General features: G+C 47.7%; 1 protein-coding gene across 2 annotated transcripts in view; it reads left to right on the plus strand.

Annotated features, from left to right (window-relative positions):
* Positions 1 to 17,407, plus strand: part of CDH13 (cadherin 13) — a 986,514-nt gene that overhangs the window by 884,481 nt on the left and 84,626 nt on the right. For both annotated transcript variants that reach the window (XM_069497958.1, XM_069497959.1), the window contains 2 exons: positions 4,708 to 4,890; positions 11,874 to 12,127. In XM_069497958.1, the coding sequence (XP_069354059.1) occupies positions 4,708 to 4,890; positions 11,874 to 12,127 (437 nt within the window). The remainder of the gene's footprint in view (positions 1 to 4,707; positions 4,891 to 11,873; positions 12,128 to 17,407) is intronic.

A 17,407-nucleotide genomic window follows, 5' to 3' on the forward strand; every position in this document is an offset into this window, starting at 1 on the left:
ATCTTATTTATATCAATCAGTGTCTCTACCCATTAGACTATCAGCAAGAGGTTAGATTCTTCCAATATGCTGTGTCCCTTATGTAAACACGGACTCATAAAAGAGTTTGCAAGTTAAATTCCTGATGGTCTCTCCCCTACCTTTTTATCCTCACAAATAAAAATTAAGTTAATAAATCTTTCTGAGACCTTGTCTTTTAATTTTCCAAAACCAAGGCTCAGATGACTTCGTTGCAGCTTTTCAAGTTCAGCGTCGGTTCTCTGTAAAACTTCAGGTTTGGCAGCTCGTGAACCTGGACTAGCAGTCAGGTCAAGCACGTAAGCTGGCATACGTCAGTCCCTCAGAATCATCCACTGTCACTTCTTCCCCGCCTGTGACTTTCCAGCCTGCAGATCATTGTTCCCATCCCCCAGGTTAACCTGAAGACCAACTCTTTCTCTGTGAGGAAGGATGTGCATTCTTGGTGTATAGTAAAATTCAAGTTCCTCTTTTCCCTGATGATGACCTTTGTGGCCAGTCCAGTCAGCCTCATCCTAAATGCCACCGTGTATCTCAGCCCACCTTGTCAGAGGAAGGACAATGAAATAACTCAGTTCTGAATTTGCAGGAAAGAGCTAACAAGCTAATGTCATCCCGACAAGCCAATGCCCACATGGTTGTGTAAAAGTACATTTTACAGCTGGTATATGATGGCCCACAGTTTAACAGGAAAGTAACTTTATCTATTTTTTTTCAATTAAAGGAAGTAACGTTACAATCAATAATTCCTCCTGCTCTGGTGTGTAAATTAATGTCTGTCTGTTGTTTTTAAATCACAAAGTGAGCATTGCTATAGAAATGTAAAATGGTACTATTTCATTTTAATCTATTTAATTTTCCATTCTTGAATTACATAATGGGGTTAAAACATTGAATAGAGTTAATAAAATGAGTATTTAATTAAGCAATAATGAGTTTCTAAATGGATGTTCTAAGAAACCGGCTTTATAGTTTATGCAGGAATCAGATAATGGTCTTAACAATTACTATAATAATTGTGTTGAATGTTTTCTATATTTAAAGATTTTTTTTCTGAATTTTCTCAGGAGTAGATTCAAACATAGCCCAGTTCCTTGATTAGACTCCGTTTTGCTTTCAAAATAAATTCCAAATGCCTTTGCATGGCCCGAAAGGCCCTGCACAATCTGACTCTGTCCACCTCTGGAGTCCAATATCCAGCAATTCTTCCTGGCCCCGCCTGCGTTCCAGCCACACCCAGCTTCCTTTTGTTCCTCACATACACCTGTGCCTCCTTGTGCCACCTGGCCTTTGTTGCTGCTCTTCAAGTGCCGGGAGTGTCCTTTCCTTCTTCACCTCGCCAGGGCTTCCTCTTCTGCCAGACCTCAGGGCATTTCTCCCTGATGATCCTCCCTGCAGTGAGTCAGGTAGCTGCCCTACCCACCCACCCACACACACGCACTGCTACAGACTCCCCAAGAACTATGCGATTTCTGTCCCGGCAGGTAACACATTTCTATAATTATACATTTATCTTATATCTGCCTCTCCTTCCAGCCTGGAATTTCCATGAGAAAATATACCACGTCTGTTTTGTTTACTAGTGTATCCTTGATGGATGGATGGATCATTGGATGGATGGATAGATAGATAGATGGATGGATAGATGGATAGATGGATGGATAGATGGATGGCAGGTAAATGTGGCTGTGGACCCACTGCTACATCTAAGGACACGTGAGGCTACAATATACCCCCTTTTGGGAATTCCTAGAACATCACCACCTTCCCATTCTACTTGGATTCATTGGTCATATACTAAAAAAGTATTCTGCGCCAGCCCCTTTGGTAGGTTCTGTAGACATGTAAATTTCAGTGTCTCACTTAGACATAGCTTAAGTGTTAATTTTATTAATTCGTCCATCTACCCTTCCATCCATCCACCAGATCTTTAGATCTGGGCATGTGTTGGGCATGGTGCTATGTACTGAGGATCAGAGCTGACTTATCCATCAGGCATCATTGGCACAATGTTAGGACCCTAAAATCGGAAGGGGAAAAAATAGAACTTTTAGGGTAAGAGAAATTGTTAATTCTTTTCCTCACATCACAAAAATAAAATTTTTAAACACTATAAAAATCTATTATGGTAGGAGGGGCTAATAAAGGCAAAAATGCTTAAGGTCAACAAATGTCACAATGCAGCTCCGCTGGAACACAAGGGAGATCAGTCCATCCCTGCCCTCCTGTGCACCCAGGCGAGTGGTGGAATGGGGCACCAGTCAGCATGTCAGTCCCTCGTAGCCTTGCTCCTGTACGGCTTTATCCCTTCACGTTCTCTCCCAGCTTTCCTCTCTGCTGTCAGATCCCACTTCTTGTATTTAAGACCATTCATTCATTCAACAAATTGCTACTGAGTCCCTTCTATGCACCTGGCAGCACTCGAGGGGCTGGAGATAAAGTCATGAACAAGGCAGATGCACGTAGCGCCTGCAGCTTCCTCAAATCATGATTTATTATAGTGCTTTCATCTTGGCAATGTGGCGCTTGTCTGCTTTGACAAAGCACCTTCTCACTTCTGTACTGGATGTAACTGCATTTCCACCTGACGGGTGGCTCCCGGCATCCTCTAGTCTTAACACACTCCACGCCCACGAAATTGACTACCTGGTTTCCTAAGGTGTGGGTGTCAGAAAAGCCACAAGGACAGGTTATGAGCTAATGTCTGCTGTGATCAGTAGGGACAGAGAACCAGCCCTCTGGCTCTAGACCACAGCAGGGGCGAAGGAGTGGCCTAAGCGAAGGGAGTCTGAGGTGGGCACAAGTAGCAGAACTGGTTGGGAGCAGAGATCACTGGGATCCAGTGATCCTGAGTCTGATCTTTGGTCACTAAATGACTCTGGACAAGACCCTTCCTTCCCTCCTTCTCTGTGCAGTTGTCTTCTTCTGTAATCTGCAAGGATTAGATAGCACACGTGTCCCCATGGCCGCCTCCTGGACGTGCAGCAGACAGCTGGTCACAGCACTCCTTCCTGTTGACCCAGGTGCACTGCAGGCCCCTGGGCCCCGGGCTCAGGCAGCCTCACCCTTGCTGACACCCGCCTGCTGCCCTTAGCCTTGCAGTCCATCTGATTCTCACTCCAGACTGCGTATCAGAATTATGAAAAATCCAGGCAGGTTAAGAAAATATTGAATCCTAGGCCTCGGCAGTGGAGGCAGAATAAGACAGGGTTTTTTGTTTTTTTTTTTTTTTTTCCAAAGTCCCCTAGGAGATTCTAATGTGCAGAGAACCCTGAGAACCACTGGTCTAGTTTTCCAGCTTGAAAATTCTATGATTTTTGTGAGAAGAGTGAAAGATGAAAGATAGGAGCAGTAGACCTTATGTAAATTGCCCCCTGGAGCTGTTTCCATGTGACGGCATCCTCAATATCCCTCCTCATTCCAGTTATTTTCCATCCTCTGAGCATCTTCTAAGACTTTTCCAGCACCCCTTTTATGAAAGGCAAATAACTCGCCCGGGTTTGCTGAGGTGCAGGAGACAAACTAGCTCCTGGCCCCACCCCAGCCCCTGCAAGGCATCAGGATTAAGGCTTGTGATTAATGATTTGCAAGTCAATTAATGAGCCACTGGTTTTGAAACCTCATTTCTCAAATTACTTCTCTTTGAACACAAGGGCTTTTTGACATCATCTGACTGTCTCTAGATTCACTTTCCTACTAATTGAAATTCCAAGATATTTCTTCTTCTTGTCAGCTTATTGGTATTACTTGTTTATGAAATATTTGCAAACAGATTACTGTTCACCTGTAGTGTGTCAGAGGTGAGCACCAAAACAATACTTTATGCTTCCAGCTCAAAGGAATGTGCTAATGATAACTCATGAAATTCTCCATCTATGGGAAAAATGATTTTTCATTTATTGATTTATTTTCACCACACCTACTTTCAACAAGTATGTGAGATGTATTACAATAAAAACACAGGCACAACAAGGCTCCTAACACTTGATTTATGTGATTCCTTAGAAAGTGATTTTTAAGGTCATATTAGGACAAGGGGTGGGAAGAATGGGATTGGTTTTCTCCACTAGAGAAGACAGCCGGGTCTAGCAGAGGCTCTGGGGTCAAACACTGCACTTCAGATTCCAGTCCCCCCACCTACGAGTCTTAGCACCCCGCTCATCTGGTCATCTTGCTGTTTAGGGGGGCAAGGCTGCAAGAACTAATGCGAACAAGAATGGCTTGAATGCAATTGAAGTTTGTTTCCCACTCAGTTGTGGTTCAGGACAGGTGTTCTCAGCCACCAGGCTGCTCCCCTGCATATAGTGACTCAGGCACCCAAGCTCCTTCTGCCTGTGGCTCCCCTGTTCCCTCCAGTCTTGTGGTGCTCTGCATTCTGGTGGGCAGGGGGTGAAGGAGGACAGAGAGGAGGCACAGTTCTCCTAGCCCTCCCACCCCCACGCAGCCCAGCCCAGCAAACATCATTCCTGCCCACGTTCTGTAGGAGAGAAACTAACTCTCTCAGACCCATCTAAGTTCAAGGAAAGCTGAGAGGTGGAGTGAAGCATCTTCCAGGCCATAATCCTCCTGTGTTATTATTCGTTATTAAGTAAGATGATGTGTGTAATGTCTCTAGTACAAAGCATATAGGAAATGGTCTTTGCTATGGTTTTTCGAAAGAGTGACAGTTACCGTCTGCTTTGTTTGCAGTTTCAAGCCACAGTGGAGGAAGGAGCTGTGGGAGTTATTGTCAATCTGACAGTCGAAGACAAGGACGACCCCACCACAGGTGCATGGAGGGCTGCCTACACCATCATCAACGGAAACCCAGGCCAGAGCTTCGAGATCCACACCAACCCTCAAACCAACGAGGGGATGCTTTCCGTTGTCAAAGTAAGGGCACTGCCACCGGCTCCTTTCTCCTCGTGCGGGCACTGAGGGCTCCAGGCGGGGGGGTCGTGGAGTCACTGAGTTTAGAAGGTCACGGAAAAAATTCTCCTATTCTCTTTTGAGAATTAACAAGGGAAAAGGCTCAGGGCTTAAGGATGCACTTGTATCCTCAGCAGCATCAACCAGCAGCCTTAAAGTGGACCTGTTTTACAGGTTCTAAAAATCTCAAACTCATGTGAAACTTTAAGAAAACCAAACTTAAGTTTTAAATGAAATTCTTCATACATTTGCTGATCAATTATCAAAAGATCTACCAAAATGGGATATATGAAGGTTTTTTTTTTAAGATCTATGCTCAGAATGTGGACTATTACATTTCTTCTTAATCTTTCTTAGACTCTCAATTATTCTCTGCAAAACACACACGAAATAATTCTTGGTGGGAAACCCTCTGTGAGCCTTGCTAGCCGACACAGTGACCCTCTCTCTGGCTGTGAGTGGAACGAGGTAGAAATATGACCATAAACGTAAAGTTCGTGCTAATCCAAATATATCAGGTGGGAGGATGGTGGCACAGAAGGGGTGATCCCGGTGGTCCTGGTGTCCTGGAGGAAGGCATCTTCCACAGTCCCACACTGGCTGGGAAGTTCTGGGGAGAGTTTCTGCCAGAGACCAGGACCTTCATTGGAACACATTTCCTTTTCTAGTGGATAAAGCCATTTGCCTCAAAAGCAGAGAGCCCTAGTATTTCTACTGATAGTAGCAGTGGGCAGAGTGGGAAGATTGCCACCTACTCCCTGTGTGCCCTTGGCCAAGATCCTGAACTATGTTTTCTGTGCCTCAGTTTCCTCATCTGTAAAATGAGAATGATAGTATAACATACCTCTTGGGGTTGTTGTTGTAATCCATTACGATAACATGTTATTGATATGACAGAGTACTGTGCCCGGGTGGCTTAGAGACAATAGACAAGCCTTGCTCACAGTTCTAGAGGTTGGGAAGTCCAAGACCAAGGTGCCGGCAGATTCGCTGTCTGGTGAGGGCTTGCTTTTTCACAGATGTCCATCTTCTCACTCTATCCTCACATGGTGGAAGGGGCAAGGCAGCTCCCTGGAATCTCTTTTATAGGGTCACTAGTCCTATTCATGAGGCCTGCGCCTAATCAATCACCTCCTAATGCCCTCACGTTGAGGGTTATGATTTCAACACATGAATTTGGAGGGATGAAAGCATCCAGCCTGTGGCAAGTGTGAGGATTGCATGAGCCAAGAGGTAACAAGTTTAGAACACAGACTGGCCCTTGCAGCCTGCGTCAACTTCCCACGGCTGCTATGACAAATTTCCACAGACTTAGTGGCTGGGGGTAAAAAAAATGAATTTATTATCTTCTAATTCTGAAGGTTAGAAGTCTAACCTGAATCTCACTGGGCTAAAATCAAGGTGTCAGCAGGACTGTTCCTTCTGGGGTCTCCAGGGGAAAATCCGTTTCCTTGTTTTTTCCAGCTTCTTGAGGCTTCCTGCATTGCTTGGCTTGTGGCCCCTTCCTCCACCTTCAAAGCCAATAGCGCAGCATCTCCCAGCCCCTCTCTGACTCTGGCCCTCTGCTCCCATCATCACATCTCTTACTTCCTCGTTTGGCCTCCCCGCTACCCTCTTGTCTGGACCCCATGATTACACTGGACCTGCCGCTAATCCAGGATGACCTCCTCTCCCAGGTCTCTAACTCAATCACGTCTGCAAAGTCTTTTTTGCCGTGTCAGGTTACATATTCCCAGGCTCCAGGGATTAGGATGTGGACAGACTGGGGAGTCGTCATTCATCCTACCACAGAGATAAACACCTGCACCAACAAAGCTCCACAGTGCCCGGGGGCAGGACCCAGAGCAGAATGGCAGATCTCAGAGACACTTCCAGCTTGTTCTAAAGGACAAGAGGTCCGGGTTTCTCTCAAGCCACGCCCCTTTTAGCCTCTGAGTCTCCCCGGTTCCTCTTCCCGGATAATACAGGCAATGGCCAAGTTGTCAGGAGCCCCTGGCCCAACAACTGGCCTCCTGCATCCATGGCTGCACTTCTGGAGCTGTGAAAGTCCTAAAACAGCACATCCACAGGCTCCTCTCTGTGGCTAGTCCTGAGTCTATAAAAGCTGTCAGGCAATTTTCCAAACCTGCAGCTCAAAGGTAAAACTTGGTAAATATACCTCTCCATCGTGAATCCTGGAGCAGCTCGGCTCTCAGTTCTACCCCACATGTGTTTGGTGTGGCTTGAAGAAAGTAAGACAAAAGTAAAACTAGATTTGCAGGAAGAAGCCATTCTCCTCTCCCCACATTCCCATGTCAGTCCACAATGCTCTAGCTTTCAAACGTTAGCATATACAAGAATTACCTGGAATGCTAGTTAAGATGCCAATTCCTGGGCCCGCCCCAGACCTGCTGGGTCAGAATGAGAAGGAGAGGTACACCAGGTGGCTCTGTTGTTCACCAGGCACAGCTCTTGTAGAGCAGCGCAGCCTTAGGAGAAGGTGTTTCCACCAGCATATCTGCCCTCTCTGCAAACTGCTGGGGAGGAGGTGCCCACCGAGGCTGGGACTCTCACTGGGCTTCAGTTTTGCTAGTGAGTGGACTCCCTTTGCTTCAGAATTGGGATACAGACTCTCCCTTTCTTTGGCCACATGAATCCATAGGAAGAGGCTTGAGCTCTCCCTGCCTCTCAGCACATGTGAGGCAAAACCCCAGACAGCCTTCTAGAGAGAGGGACCGCCATGCTCTCCGGTGCTGTCCATGGTGCCAGCCACCCAGGGCCTCTATTAGGAATGCTTTCTGCTGCAAGTAACAGGATGCCAGACTGATAGTGGCTTCAGCAATAAAGAGAATTTAAGAATTTTTATAACTAGATGAAAGTAGGCCAGTCCAAGATTGGCTGACAGTTCCAGATGTCAGAGAGCCAGCACAGGGCATCTCAGGTGCTTTTGGCTTTTGCCTCTTGGACATAAAATAGCTGCCAAAGCCCCGGGCATCATGTCCTCCCATGGCTGTGCCCCAAGGCAGGAAATAAGGAGGCAGCCAGACAAGTGAGAGAAAGTGCTTTCATGTGCCCCTCTCCTCTCATCAGGGAAGGAAACATCTTTTCCAAGGGTCCCCCAGCCAATTTCTCATGATGTCTCATTTGCCAATGACACACGTTCACCCTTAACTTCAAGGAAAGCTGAGAAAGTCCGAATCTGGCCTTTGACCTCTACAGTAACAGGTGGGGAAGGGAGAAGGGGGCTGGTACTGGCTGCTGGGCAGCCGGCCACAAGTAGCCAAGCACTTCCCCGGCCAGCTGGAGTCTGTTGCACTGAAGAACCAGCTGGAGTCTCAGACATGTGCTGGTTTCCAGCAAAGTCCTGTCTCCCGACGGAACCAAATCCTAATGGTTCTGGCAAATAAGTACATGTTTCATCTTGAAAACCTTCAGGTCAGAAACACCCTTAGTTGCTTTGAAAACCTACCTATTCCAAAACTGTCAAAAGGTTCTTATTTCAGCTGAATATAATCAACCCTGCCTTTTAAGTCTATTTTCCCTTCTGTCCTCAAAGAAGGAAGCATCCCGAAAGCACCCTTGTTCCCCAGACCTGTCACAGGCTTAAAAATTGCTACTGGATCGGTCTGAATCTTCCCTCTTCCAGCTAACAAATGCCCCATCCTCCACCCTTCCCATGTGGGACAGCTTTTCCAGCCTCTAAATTTTCCAAGACAATGGTCCACATCCTCTCCAGACACTTGAAAAAATATTAATTGAATTGTATCTTTGTAGCTTCCATCAAGAGCATTTTCAATTTCCTCCCATGCCCGACACAGAGGCCCAGCCACAGACAAAGCACATTAATAAGGTTATGAGCTGAGATAATGGAGGACGTCTTAATCCAATGCACAACCCTCGGGAGGGACTAGGAGGGGAGACCCACGTCTCACCAGCTCCAGGTGGTCTGGCCTGGGCATCCCACAACTGGAATCATTAAATCCCACCTTGTGCAAATGGAAATGAACACTAGAGAGGCTCTGCTCCCTGCAAAGACCAGCCTCTTGTTGGTGGCACTTGCGGGTGCGCGCACTCGCTCGCGCGCGCTCTCTCTCTCTCTCTCTCTCTCTCTTTCTCTCTCCCTGCCCCTCCCCTCTATGGCATTGCTCAGGGCTTCCTCCAGGGAAGCCTGTTTTCCTTCCAGAGAGTGTCAGCCTTGGAACATAGTGAAGGAACTGGCGCTGGGGCAATTGGCTGTCCCAGCCCTTTCAGTCCCACATTCTTCTTCCTCACCACCTTAGCAGCTCCTCGTTATTGGTGTTGACACTGGGCCCAGCATGGTGGGAGCCTTGCACATTCCTCTGTTCCCTGCTCTTTACAACACGCCTCTGCACTGGGATGTTATTGAGGAGAAAGCTGAGACTCTGCGAGGGGCGCTGACCTGCTGGCCCCACGGTAACTGGAGGGCCACGACTTCATCCCTCACCTCTCTTTCTATTTAATAAAACTCGATAGGGTAAATTTTAAGAGATAAAAATATACAATGATATTAGATTTTTGCATAATCAAAATAATAGATAATTGTGTTGTTCAGACTAGTGCTAGAAAAAAGCAAAAGGATTATAGTTATCCACTCATTCATTCATACAGTGGTATTGATTTAGTGCCCACTGTGGGTCTGGCCCCGTGCTAGGTTCTGTGTAATCGCTGGTGAAAGAAATGGCCTCTGTCCACAGCCTTCCAGGGAGCTTATGGGCATAAGAGCAAGAATTTTTGCTGCAAATTATGATGGGGAAGGGAGGAAGGGAGGAAGGAGGAAGGAGGAGGGGAGGAAGGGAAGAAGGAGGAAGGAGAATGGGAGGGAGGGAAGAGGGGAAGGAGAAAAGAAGGAGGAAGGGAGGTGGGAAGGAAACAAATTGTTTCCTTGGGAAGTAAGAACCAGTGGTCGGTCGCCAGCTGAGGAGAAAGAGCTGAGTGACACAAATTGCTTACTTCCAAGCATCGTGACCAACTACTTGTCACCAGATTGCTGAATTCCCCAGAAACTGCACTATTCTGTGCTTTGCACAGGCCTCTGCCTCCTGGGACTCGGGGGCCTGACCACACTAGCCCGAGCTTATGATTGGTGCCGGTGTCGGGTGGAGGTGGGTCTCAGGAGCCTGGGGCGCTCTGTGTCTCAGTCCTGTGCGAGGGACTGGCCCTCAGTGCTCCCGAGACCCAGCAAGCCAAAGGTTTCTGCACCCTTCGATACCCTAATCGAGACAAATAGCTGTGTGTTCCAAGCCTGGCAGCTCCCTGGCAAGGAAAGTTCAACAAAGTCTGAAATCTACTTTATTGAGGTTGCATATCTCAGGCATCACTTGGGATGGGCAGAGATCCGTTATTAGAATCCGCAGAAAGGAGGATGGAATGGTAGATTATTCTTGTGTTACAAGGACAAAATCCAAAATATAACTGGGCAGCTACTAGGCGCCAACAGCTTTGCATCTGTTAACTCTAATACTAACCCTCCTGGGAGTTGCTCTAGGGGAAGCCAGGAAGTCCAGTTACAACCTGGAAGCACTTCCTGTGTGTGTGTGTGTGTGTGTGTGTGCGCGCGCACGCATGCACGCACGCATGTGCATGCACCTCCCCATGTGGGGAGTGCTTAGCACTATGTCCGTGTCAGCTGTAATTATAAGGAAAGGTAATTTGCCTCAAGTCACTGACTCAACCTGCTGGATTCCATTTCCAACTCCGCGCCTGCATAGCTCCTTCCCCTGTTTCGACCATCCTCCCCTCTGCTCCCGTCTTTCCGTATCTGTTGCAACCTGTGCAGCTGTTGTTTGCTTACTTTTACTTGAGTGTAAATCAAATCCCTTGACTCATTTTGTCTCGCCCTCCTCGCAAGAGTATTCAGCATGTCGTGGATCGGATGAGTTAGCTACTTGTTTTTTCCTAGAAAACATTAGGAAAATTAGTAACTATGGAAATAAGAAGTCTGCCCTCATCCTACCTAAATGTCTTCCTGTGCACCCTGGCGACAGGAGCCCCGTTGGGAAACATCACTCTCACTGCATCCTGTGGCTCTCGTGGTTTGGAAAGAGTGACGCTCGATGGGCAGAACCACCATGTTAATGATGTTTGTAACGGGGTTTCCTTGGCATCGTCTGATTTAGTGCACACAGTGGCTGGGGGAGGTGGGTACTGTCAGCCCCCTTTGCAGAATCATCTAGAGTGGCCCTCATCGGAGCTGTCCCTTGGCACTGGGGCAGGACAATCTGCTATTCTGTGGGACTGTCCCGAGCAATGTCCGGCATCGCTGTCCCCTGCCCAGTAAATGGCTGTAGAGCCCCCAAGTCATGGTGACTATTGAAAATGCCCCCATACATTTTCAAATGCCCTCCGATAGGGAAGGGCCCAGCAGCTTAACCCCATGTTCTTAGACTCTCAGCTACGTGAGACCTTTCTCTACATCACACCTGAGCCAGGAGACATTGCACTCTAAAGTGATGTAAAGCCCTTTAGACTTCACGGCAAGTGAATGAGAAACATTCAAAACGTAGCCTCTATTTGCCTGTTCTGTTTGATCTCCCATTTTGACAGAGGCAGGGTTATGTTACCATGAAGACAGCAAAGGTTAGGCTTCAGGGCCTCTCATTTCCCAGCCCCCATGAGGACTGGAGGGTGTGGGGTTACAGGCGGGGAGACTTTCAATGTCAGTGTGGCCAGTGAGTTGTCCAAAGAGGTCTCAGAGGGAGGAACCCAGATCACTAAGGACCAAGTCATGTGTTGTCACTTGTTTCTCAATCCAAAAAAAAAAAGAAATGAGAAACAGCCATACCTAATTTTTCATTTACATGTTTCATATTCTTTTTCTTAAAGAGGACCCCGAATTCCATAAGGTTTAGTTCGTTCCACATTGCTCGTGGAACATCAGAGGAACTTTGTGCAAAACTGTCTGCCTTGGTGGAGCGTGCGCACCCTAAACCGCTCTGTCTGCTTTCCAGCCTCTGGACTATGAGATTTCTGCCTTTCACACCCTGCTGATCAAAGTGGAAAACGAGGACCCACTGGTACCCGACGTCTCCTATGGCCCCAGCTCCACAGCAACTGTCCACATCACCGTCCTGGATGTCAACGAGGGTCCGGTCTTCTATCCAGACCCCATGATGGTGACCAGGCGGGAGAACATCTCCGTGGGCAGCGTGCTGTTGACCGTGAACGCCACGGACCCCGATTCCCTGCAGCATCAAACCATCAGGTAGGCGATCGGCTCCGGAACCACAGGTGGGAGATGGGGAGGAATTGCTTTTCCTTTCCGGTTGCAGAAGCTGGTTGTCAGGAGCAGATACCATTAAATTAAACTTGTTCACTATCTGAGAAAGTGGGAGGAAGCATTATAAAGGAGAATTGGTGGCTGAGGGCTCCAGGGGACCAGGCTCTCTGCAGGGGACAGTGCTCCCCACCCAACTCCAGCCTGGGAGGAGGGCGGCTTAGGGCTGTGTTCCCAGTAACCAGGCAGGCCTGCCGGCACTGAGCGCAGTCCCCAGAGGGAGACAGGAGCCACTGTGGATGGCCTCCTGCATCTCAGAAACTTGACGACTTCATCATTTCCACAGTATCATGACAAAGGTGTGGGCTGACTCCATTTACAGATAAAGGTATTGCGAATTCAGAGAGGTTCAATAACTTGCTCAAGGCAGCCCAGCTTGGAGGCAGAGGAATGGGGGTGGAAACAGGGCCATCTGCAAAGTCCCTGCTCCTCCAGCTGCTGAACACTAGTTGGCTCTGAGCCAGCAGAGGGGAAGAAGCAGAGACATTGCCCGGCCCTTAGAAATGGACCAACAGGGTTGGGGTTTCACCCGATGAATGACAAGCAAAAAAAAAAAACAATGCCATCAGCAATCAGAAATTTATATCTTCATTTCTTAAGCTCTGCCCAGTGCTCAGATGGAAGGTATTTTCATAATGAGATTTAATTAAATGGTCGTTACCTGGGGTGCATCTAATGCTGGTGAACACAAGATACCCTCGTCAATGCGCCGTCTGGTAATAAACCTAAATCGGCATGCAGGTCCAAACGCACGCCTGCTCTGCAAAAGAAAGTTATTAATCTTTCTCTTCCAGAATCTAATCTTTTCATATGAGGTACAAATAATCAAGTATTAGACACACTTGTAATAAAACATGTGTCCTATTTTCCTGATTTGAAACACCTGACAATGGGGCGCCGTCTCCGAGCCAGCCACCTTGCCGTGGAGAAAGAGAGAAAGTTATTTAGTTATTTTCCAATCCCAAAAGTGGATTTCTTTTTACAACTAAACTTTCCGAAATGCCAGATAAACTAGATAAAAGTGTGAAATAATACAGAATCCTATAATACTGTACATCTGAAATATTCATTTTTTTTTCCTTTTCTCTTTTTTTTTCCTTGCTCAGTATCTGGGAAAGGAAACATGCAATTTAAACATCAGAGAGAAAGCTTTCCTTTGGTACATACATGGGAAAACCTGTAGCTTAAGAGACTAGAAGGTGGTTGGACAAATTCAGGGTCTTCAGGGGAGCTTAGCTGTCATTTCGTATTTCTACAATAGGAGGTAGAAAGTAGAAGCAGGCAGCTCCGGAGGTGGGGAGGAATAAAATGGATTAAAATGGAATTGATTTTGCTGAGCCTGGGACTCTTGCCATTGCTGTCACAACTCGGGATGCTGCCAGGCACCAAAGGGTTAAAGTTTGGGGGAGGGGCCGGTGGAGGTGTCTGGGACCCAGAGCTCGAGGTCCCACTAAGGTGGGACAGACAGTGGACAGAGGTGGGTCAGTCTGAGTTGTTAGATTGAGACCAGCCCTGGCCGACTTAGGCAAAAGGGAAATTGAAAGATTCTACAGATAATTTACAGGATGGAGGAATGTCTGAAGAACCAGTTTGAGGTAGCACAGGAACTAGGGCATCCTCGGGCCCTAGGTTAAGGAACAGACAGGCTGGCACTTCAGGATCTCCCAGGGGGGATAAGCCAGCTCCGGTCCTTTTCCATTCTAGCGTCCCGGGCCACATTCCCAGGGACAGGTCTGCTGTGCTAGAGTTTGAGTCCTGAGCCTACCGGCTCAGGGTGTCTCAACTGATGGTCAACCAAGATGGTGTTTCCAGACGTGGCTGCTGGGACCAGTCCCAGGGAAACTGAGTCAAGGACAGAACCCCAGCCTGATGGGTGGGGTTGACAGGGAGAGCCAAGACATTAAGGGACAGTGAGACCAGGACCTGAGCTGTGGAGATCTAAGTCCCCGTCACTAGGCCTGGGGAGCAAAGGTTCCCATCCTACCCCGTGTGAGAGGAGGAGGAGGCCGCCAGGGAAAGCAGTTTGTAGGTTGCCAGAGGGGAGACTTGTGGGCAGAAAGTTCTGAAGATCCTCATGTTTCTGTGCAAGTCTGATCAGCCCAGGTGTGACCCTCAGTCACAAGGGACCAGGACCCAACTTGGAGAACGCATGGAGTCACCCACTTGATTGAAAAGTCCGTGGGGGCTGGGGCCTACAGCGCAGTGCAGTTCAGACCACGTTCTCTCTCCACCTCTTGGCTCTTTCCTCCCCGGGCTCAGCTTCACCCGCAGCCACATCTGTGCATCCTTGGAGAGCACAGGCCCAGCAGCACCAGTCCCCAACCTACCAGCAGAAAGAGATGCCCTTTAACCATCCACCCAAGGCCCGGGTTTGGGTCTCACTGCGCCAAGCTGAACACACATCTCTGAACCAAACAGAACAGCGGGAGGACAGGTAATGCCAATGGGCTAGTTCTGGGGCCTGGGCCCACTGTGGACCCCGGGGTCCCACCCTGAGGACTTGCAGGGGCTGTTACCCAAAGAAATGCAGATGCTCTTTGCAGGAGATGGGGATGGATGCTGAGTGACCAGGAGCCACAGAGGGCCACTGGGACTGAGTCCAATCTTGTGAACCCCTCAGTAAATAGAGCCGCTGTGTTTCTCTGCTGCTGGAATGCCTGAAAGTTCTCACATCTACAAATAGGCCTGGCAGAGCAATGGCTGGGTTTATCCCTCTCCCAGCCTTGGAGCAAAGTGAATGCGTGTGTGTGTGTGTGTGTGTGTGTGTGTGTGACACATGTTACTCTCTCTGGCCTGGTTCCTCAGACGTATTCCTCCCTACTGGTGACCAGAGTACCCCCCAAGTGCCCCTTTCTCAGCCTCCCCCCACCCCCCATCCCTCTCCGCTCCCGGTGCTGGTTCTGAGCTCATACAAAGCAGGGAAAACATCACTGACAGGTCAAGCTATTGTCAGCTGTCACAGGAACTCTTTGGGAAGAAGAGGCTCATTAATTATTTGCAGGCTTTGATCCTGTGCACGGAGCGGTGCTGTCCCTGAGGGGCTGTGTGTGTAGAGGGTGAGCAGGGCTGGGCTGGGAGGCGGTTTTCTAATAATCTAGACTTGGCTCCCCAGAAATCTCAGGCAGACGTGATGACCTTGTGAGTTGTGTTGCTATTGTTGTTGTTCATTTAATGATTCTTCAGGGAACAGGCATTGGAAGAAAAAGAAACTTCACTCTGGTAACTCTTTGACATATTTTTAGCTCAAGGAGAGCTCCTCCTCCTCCTCTTCCTCCTCCTCCTCTTCCTCCTCTTCCTTCTCCTCCTCCTTCTACCACAAGATAGGAATCAGGCATCTGCCAATGACATTTTAGCATCTCTAATATCTTTTTCTTTTCCTCCTCCTCTTCTTCTTCCTCCTCCCTCTTTCTCTTTCTCTCTGTCTCTTCCCCCCGCCCCCGCCATCTCTATCTGTTCACCATGCCCCATGACTCCGCTCCAGTAACTCTACCTCAGCTCACATGACTAACCAGGCCCCCAGAACTGAAAGCCACAGTGAGAGACGCCCCACTGGACCAGGACCCTGAGAGCCTGGTTCAGGTCCTGCCTGTCCTAGCGTCACTCTCGCCCCTCCCTGAGCAGGGCGCCTTCTGTGGCCAAAATGAGAAGCCTCCTCCCTTCCCTGAACCCCTCCAAAACTTGAGAACATACTCGTAGCTAAGTCCCAGTCCTGGCCTGTGTCCTGTCTCGTGTGAGGAAATGCAGATTTCGGGCACGACTGTTCCCCGCAGGCCACCGCTAGACACTCTCTCATCTCAGCAGGGAACATTCATGTCAGCGGAAGGCGCCTTGATCTCTGAGAAACCTGTAATTCCAGAGACAGGAGATGTCCAGGCATCAGAGTGAATATTCTCACTGAAAAGCCCGGGTTATTAAGACTTGTTAAAAAGCCCATCACGTTGTGCTCTTCGCCTAATCAAAACAGACAGCAGTGGTCTAGTGACAGATGAAATTCTTCTTTCTAATGACTTTTATCTTCTTATCCTTATTATAAAGTTAACGTAGTTCATGGAGGAAACTTTTGAAAAGGCAGGTAAGAATAAAGAAGATAATAAAATATCTGTAATCATCCAAGACCAAGAAAATCCCCTTTTAACAACTTGGGTCTACCTCCTTCGATCACGTCTGCGAGAACTTTCTTTTTAATTACAGTTGGCTGGAATCATCCATCCTGGTTTGGAATCTGCCATTCTTACTTCCCAGTATATGGGTAAACAGCTTTCCATGGCAAGAAATAGCCATTGTTTGTAATCACTGAACAGTATGCTATTATTCTGTTACATGGATATATTCATTTATTTATTCATTCTCTTGTTGGCTACATTGTCTCCACTTGTTTGCAATAATTTTTAGAAAACTTCTTGCATATGCTTGTAGCTAAATTGTTTAATGCATCATTAATTTTCTGAAGATAAGTTCCTGAAAATACTTTGCTTGTGTATTGTTAGTACTTTTTTTTGTTTTGTTTTATTTTGGTTTGGTTTTTTGAGACAGAGTCTCACTCCATCACCCTGGGTAGAGTGCAGTGGTGTCATCATAGCTCACAGCAACCTCAAACTCCTGGGCTCTAGCAATCCTCTTGCCTTAGCCTCCTGAGTAGCTGGAACTATAGGCACTCACCACCACGCCCAGCTAATTTTTTCTATTTTTGATAGAGATGGGGTCTTGCGCTTGCTCAGGCTGGTCCTGAACCCCTGACCTCAAGTGATCCTCCCACCTCGGCCTCCCAGAATGCTGGGATTACAGGCGTGAGCCACTGCACCTGGCCCTAGTGTTTTTTGACATGTACAGAATTCTTTGTTTTGATATCCAGGGAGTCAAATTTATATCTTTCTTTGTCTAAATTGATGTCATGGTTAAAAAGTCCTTGGGCTCCAAGATCATGTACATATAGACACGTCCTCAAACAGAGCTGGTTCCCACGCTGAACTTGTTGACTACTTATCATTAGAAAGAGTAGCTCAGTGATAATTATGCTGAAATGGAAATGACCACATTTACTCAACATTCTCCAACAGTGAAATAACTAATGGGACTAACCTTCCACCAGGTCCCTTGGTTTGGTTACGCTGGGGACACAGCTGGCAGCTAAGTCATTTTGGATAGTCTGGGAGGACTCATTTCATTCTCTCAATAATCATGGGATTCTGTTGAGGCAACCAAATAGCA

Source organism: Eulemur rufifrons, chromosome 23, assembly GCF_041146395.1.
Source record: "Eulemur rufifrons isolate Redbay chromosome 23, OSU_ERuf_1, whole genome shotgun sequence".
Lineage (NCBI taxonomy): Eukaryota > Metazoa > Chordata > Mammalia > Primates > Lemuridae > Eulemur > Eulemur rufifrons.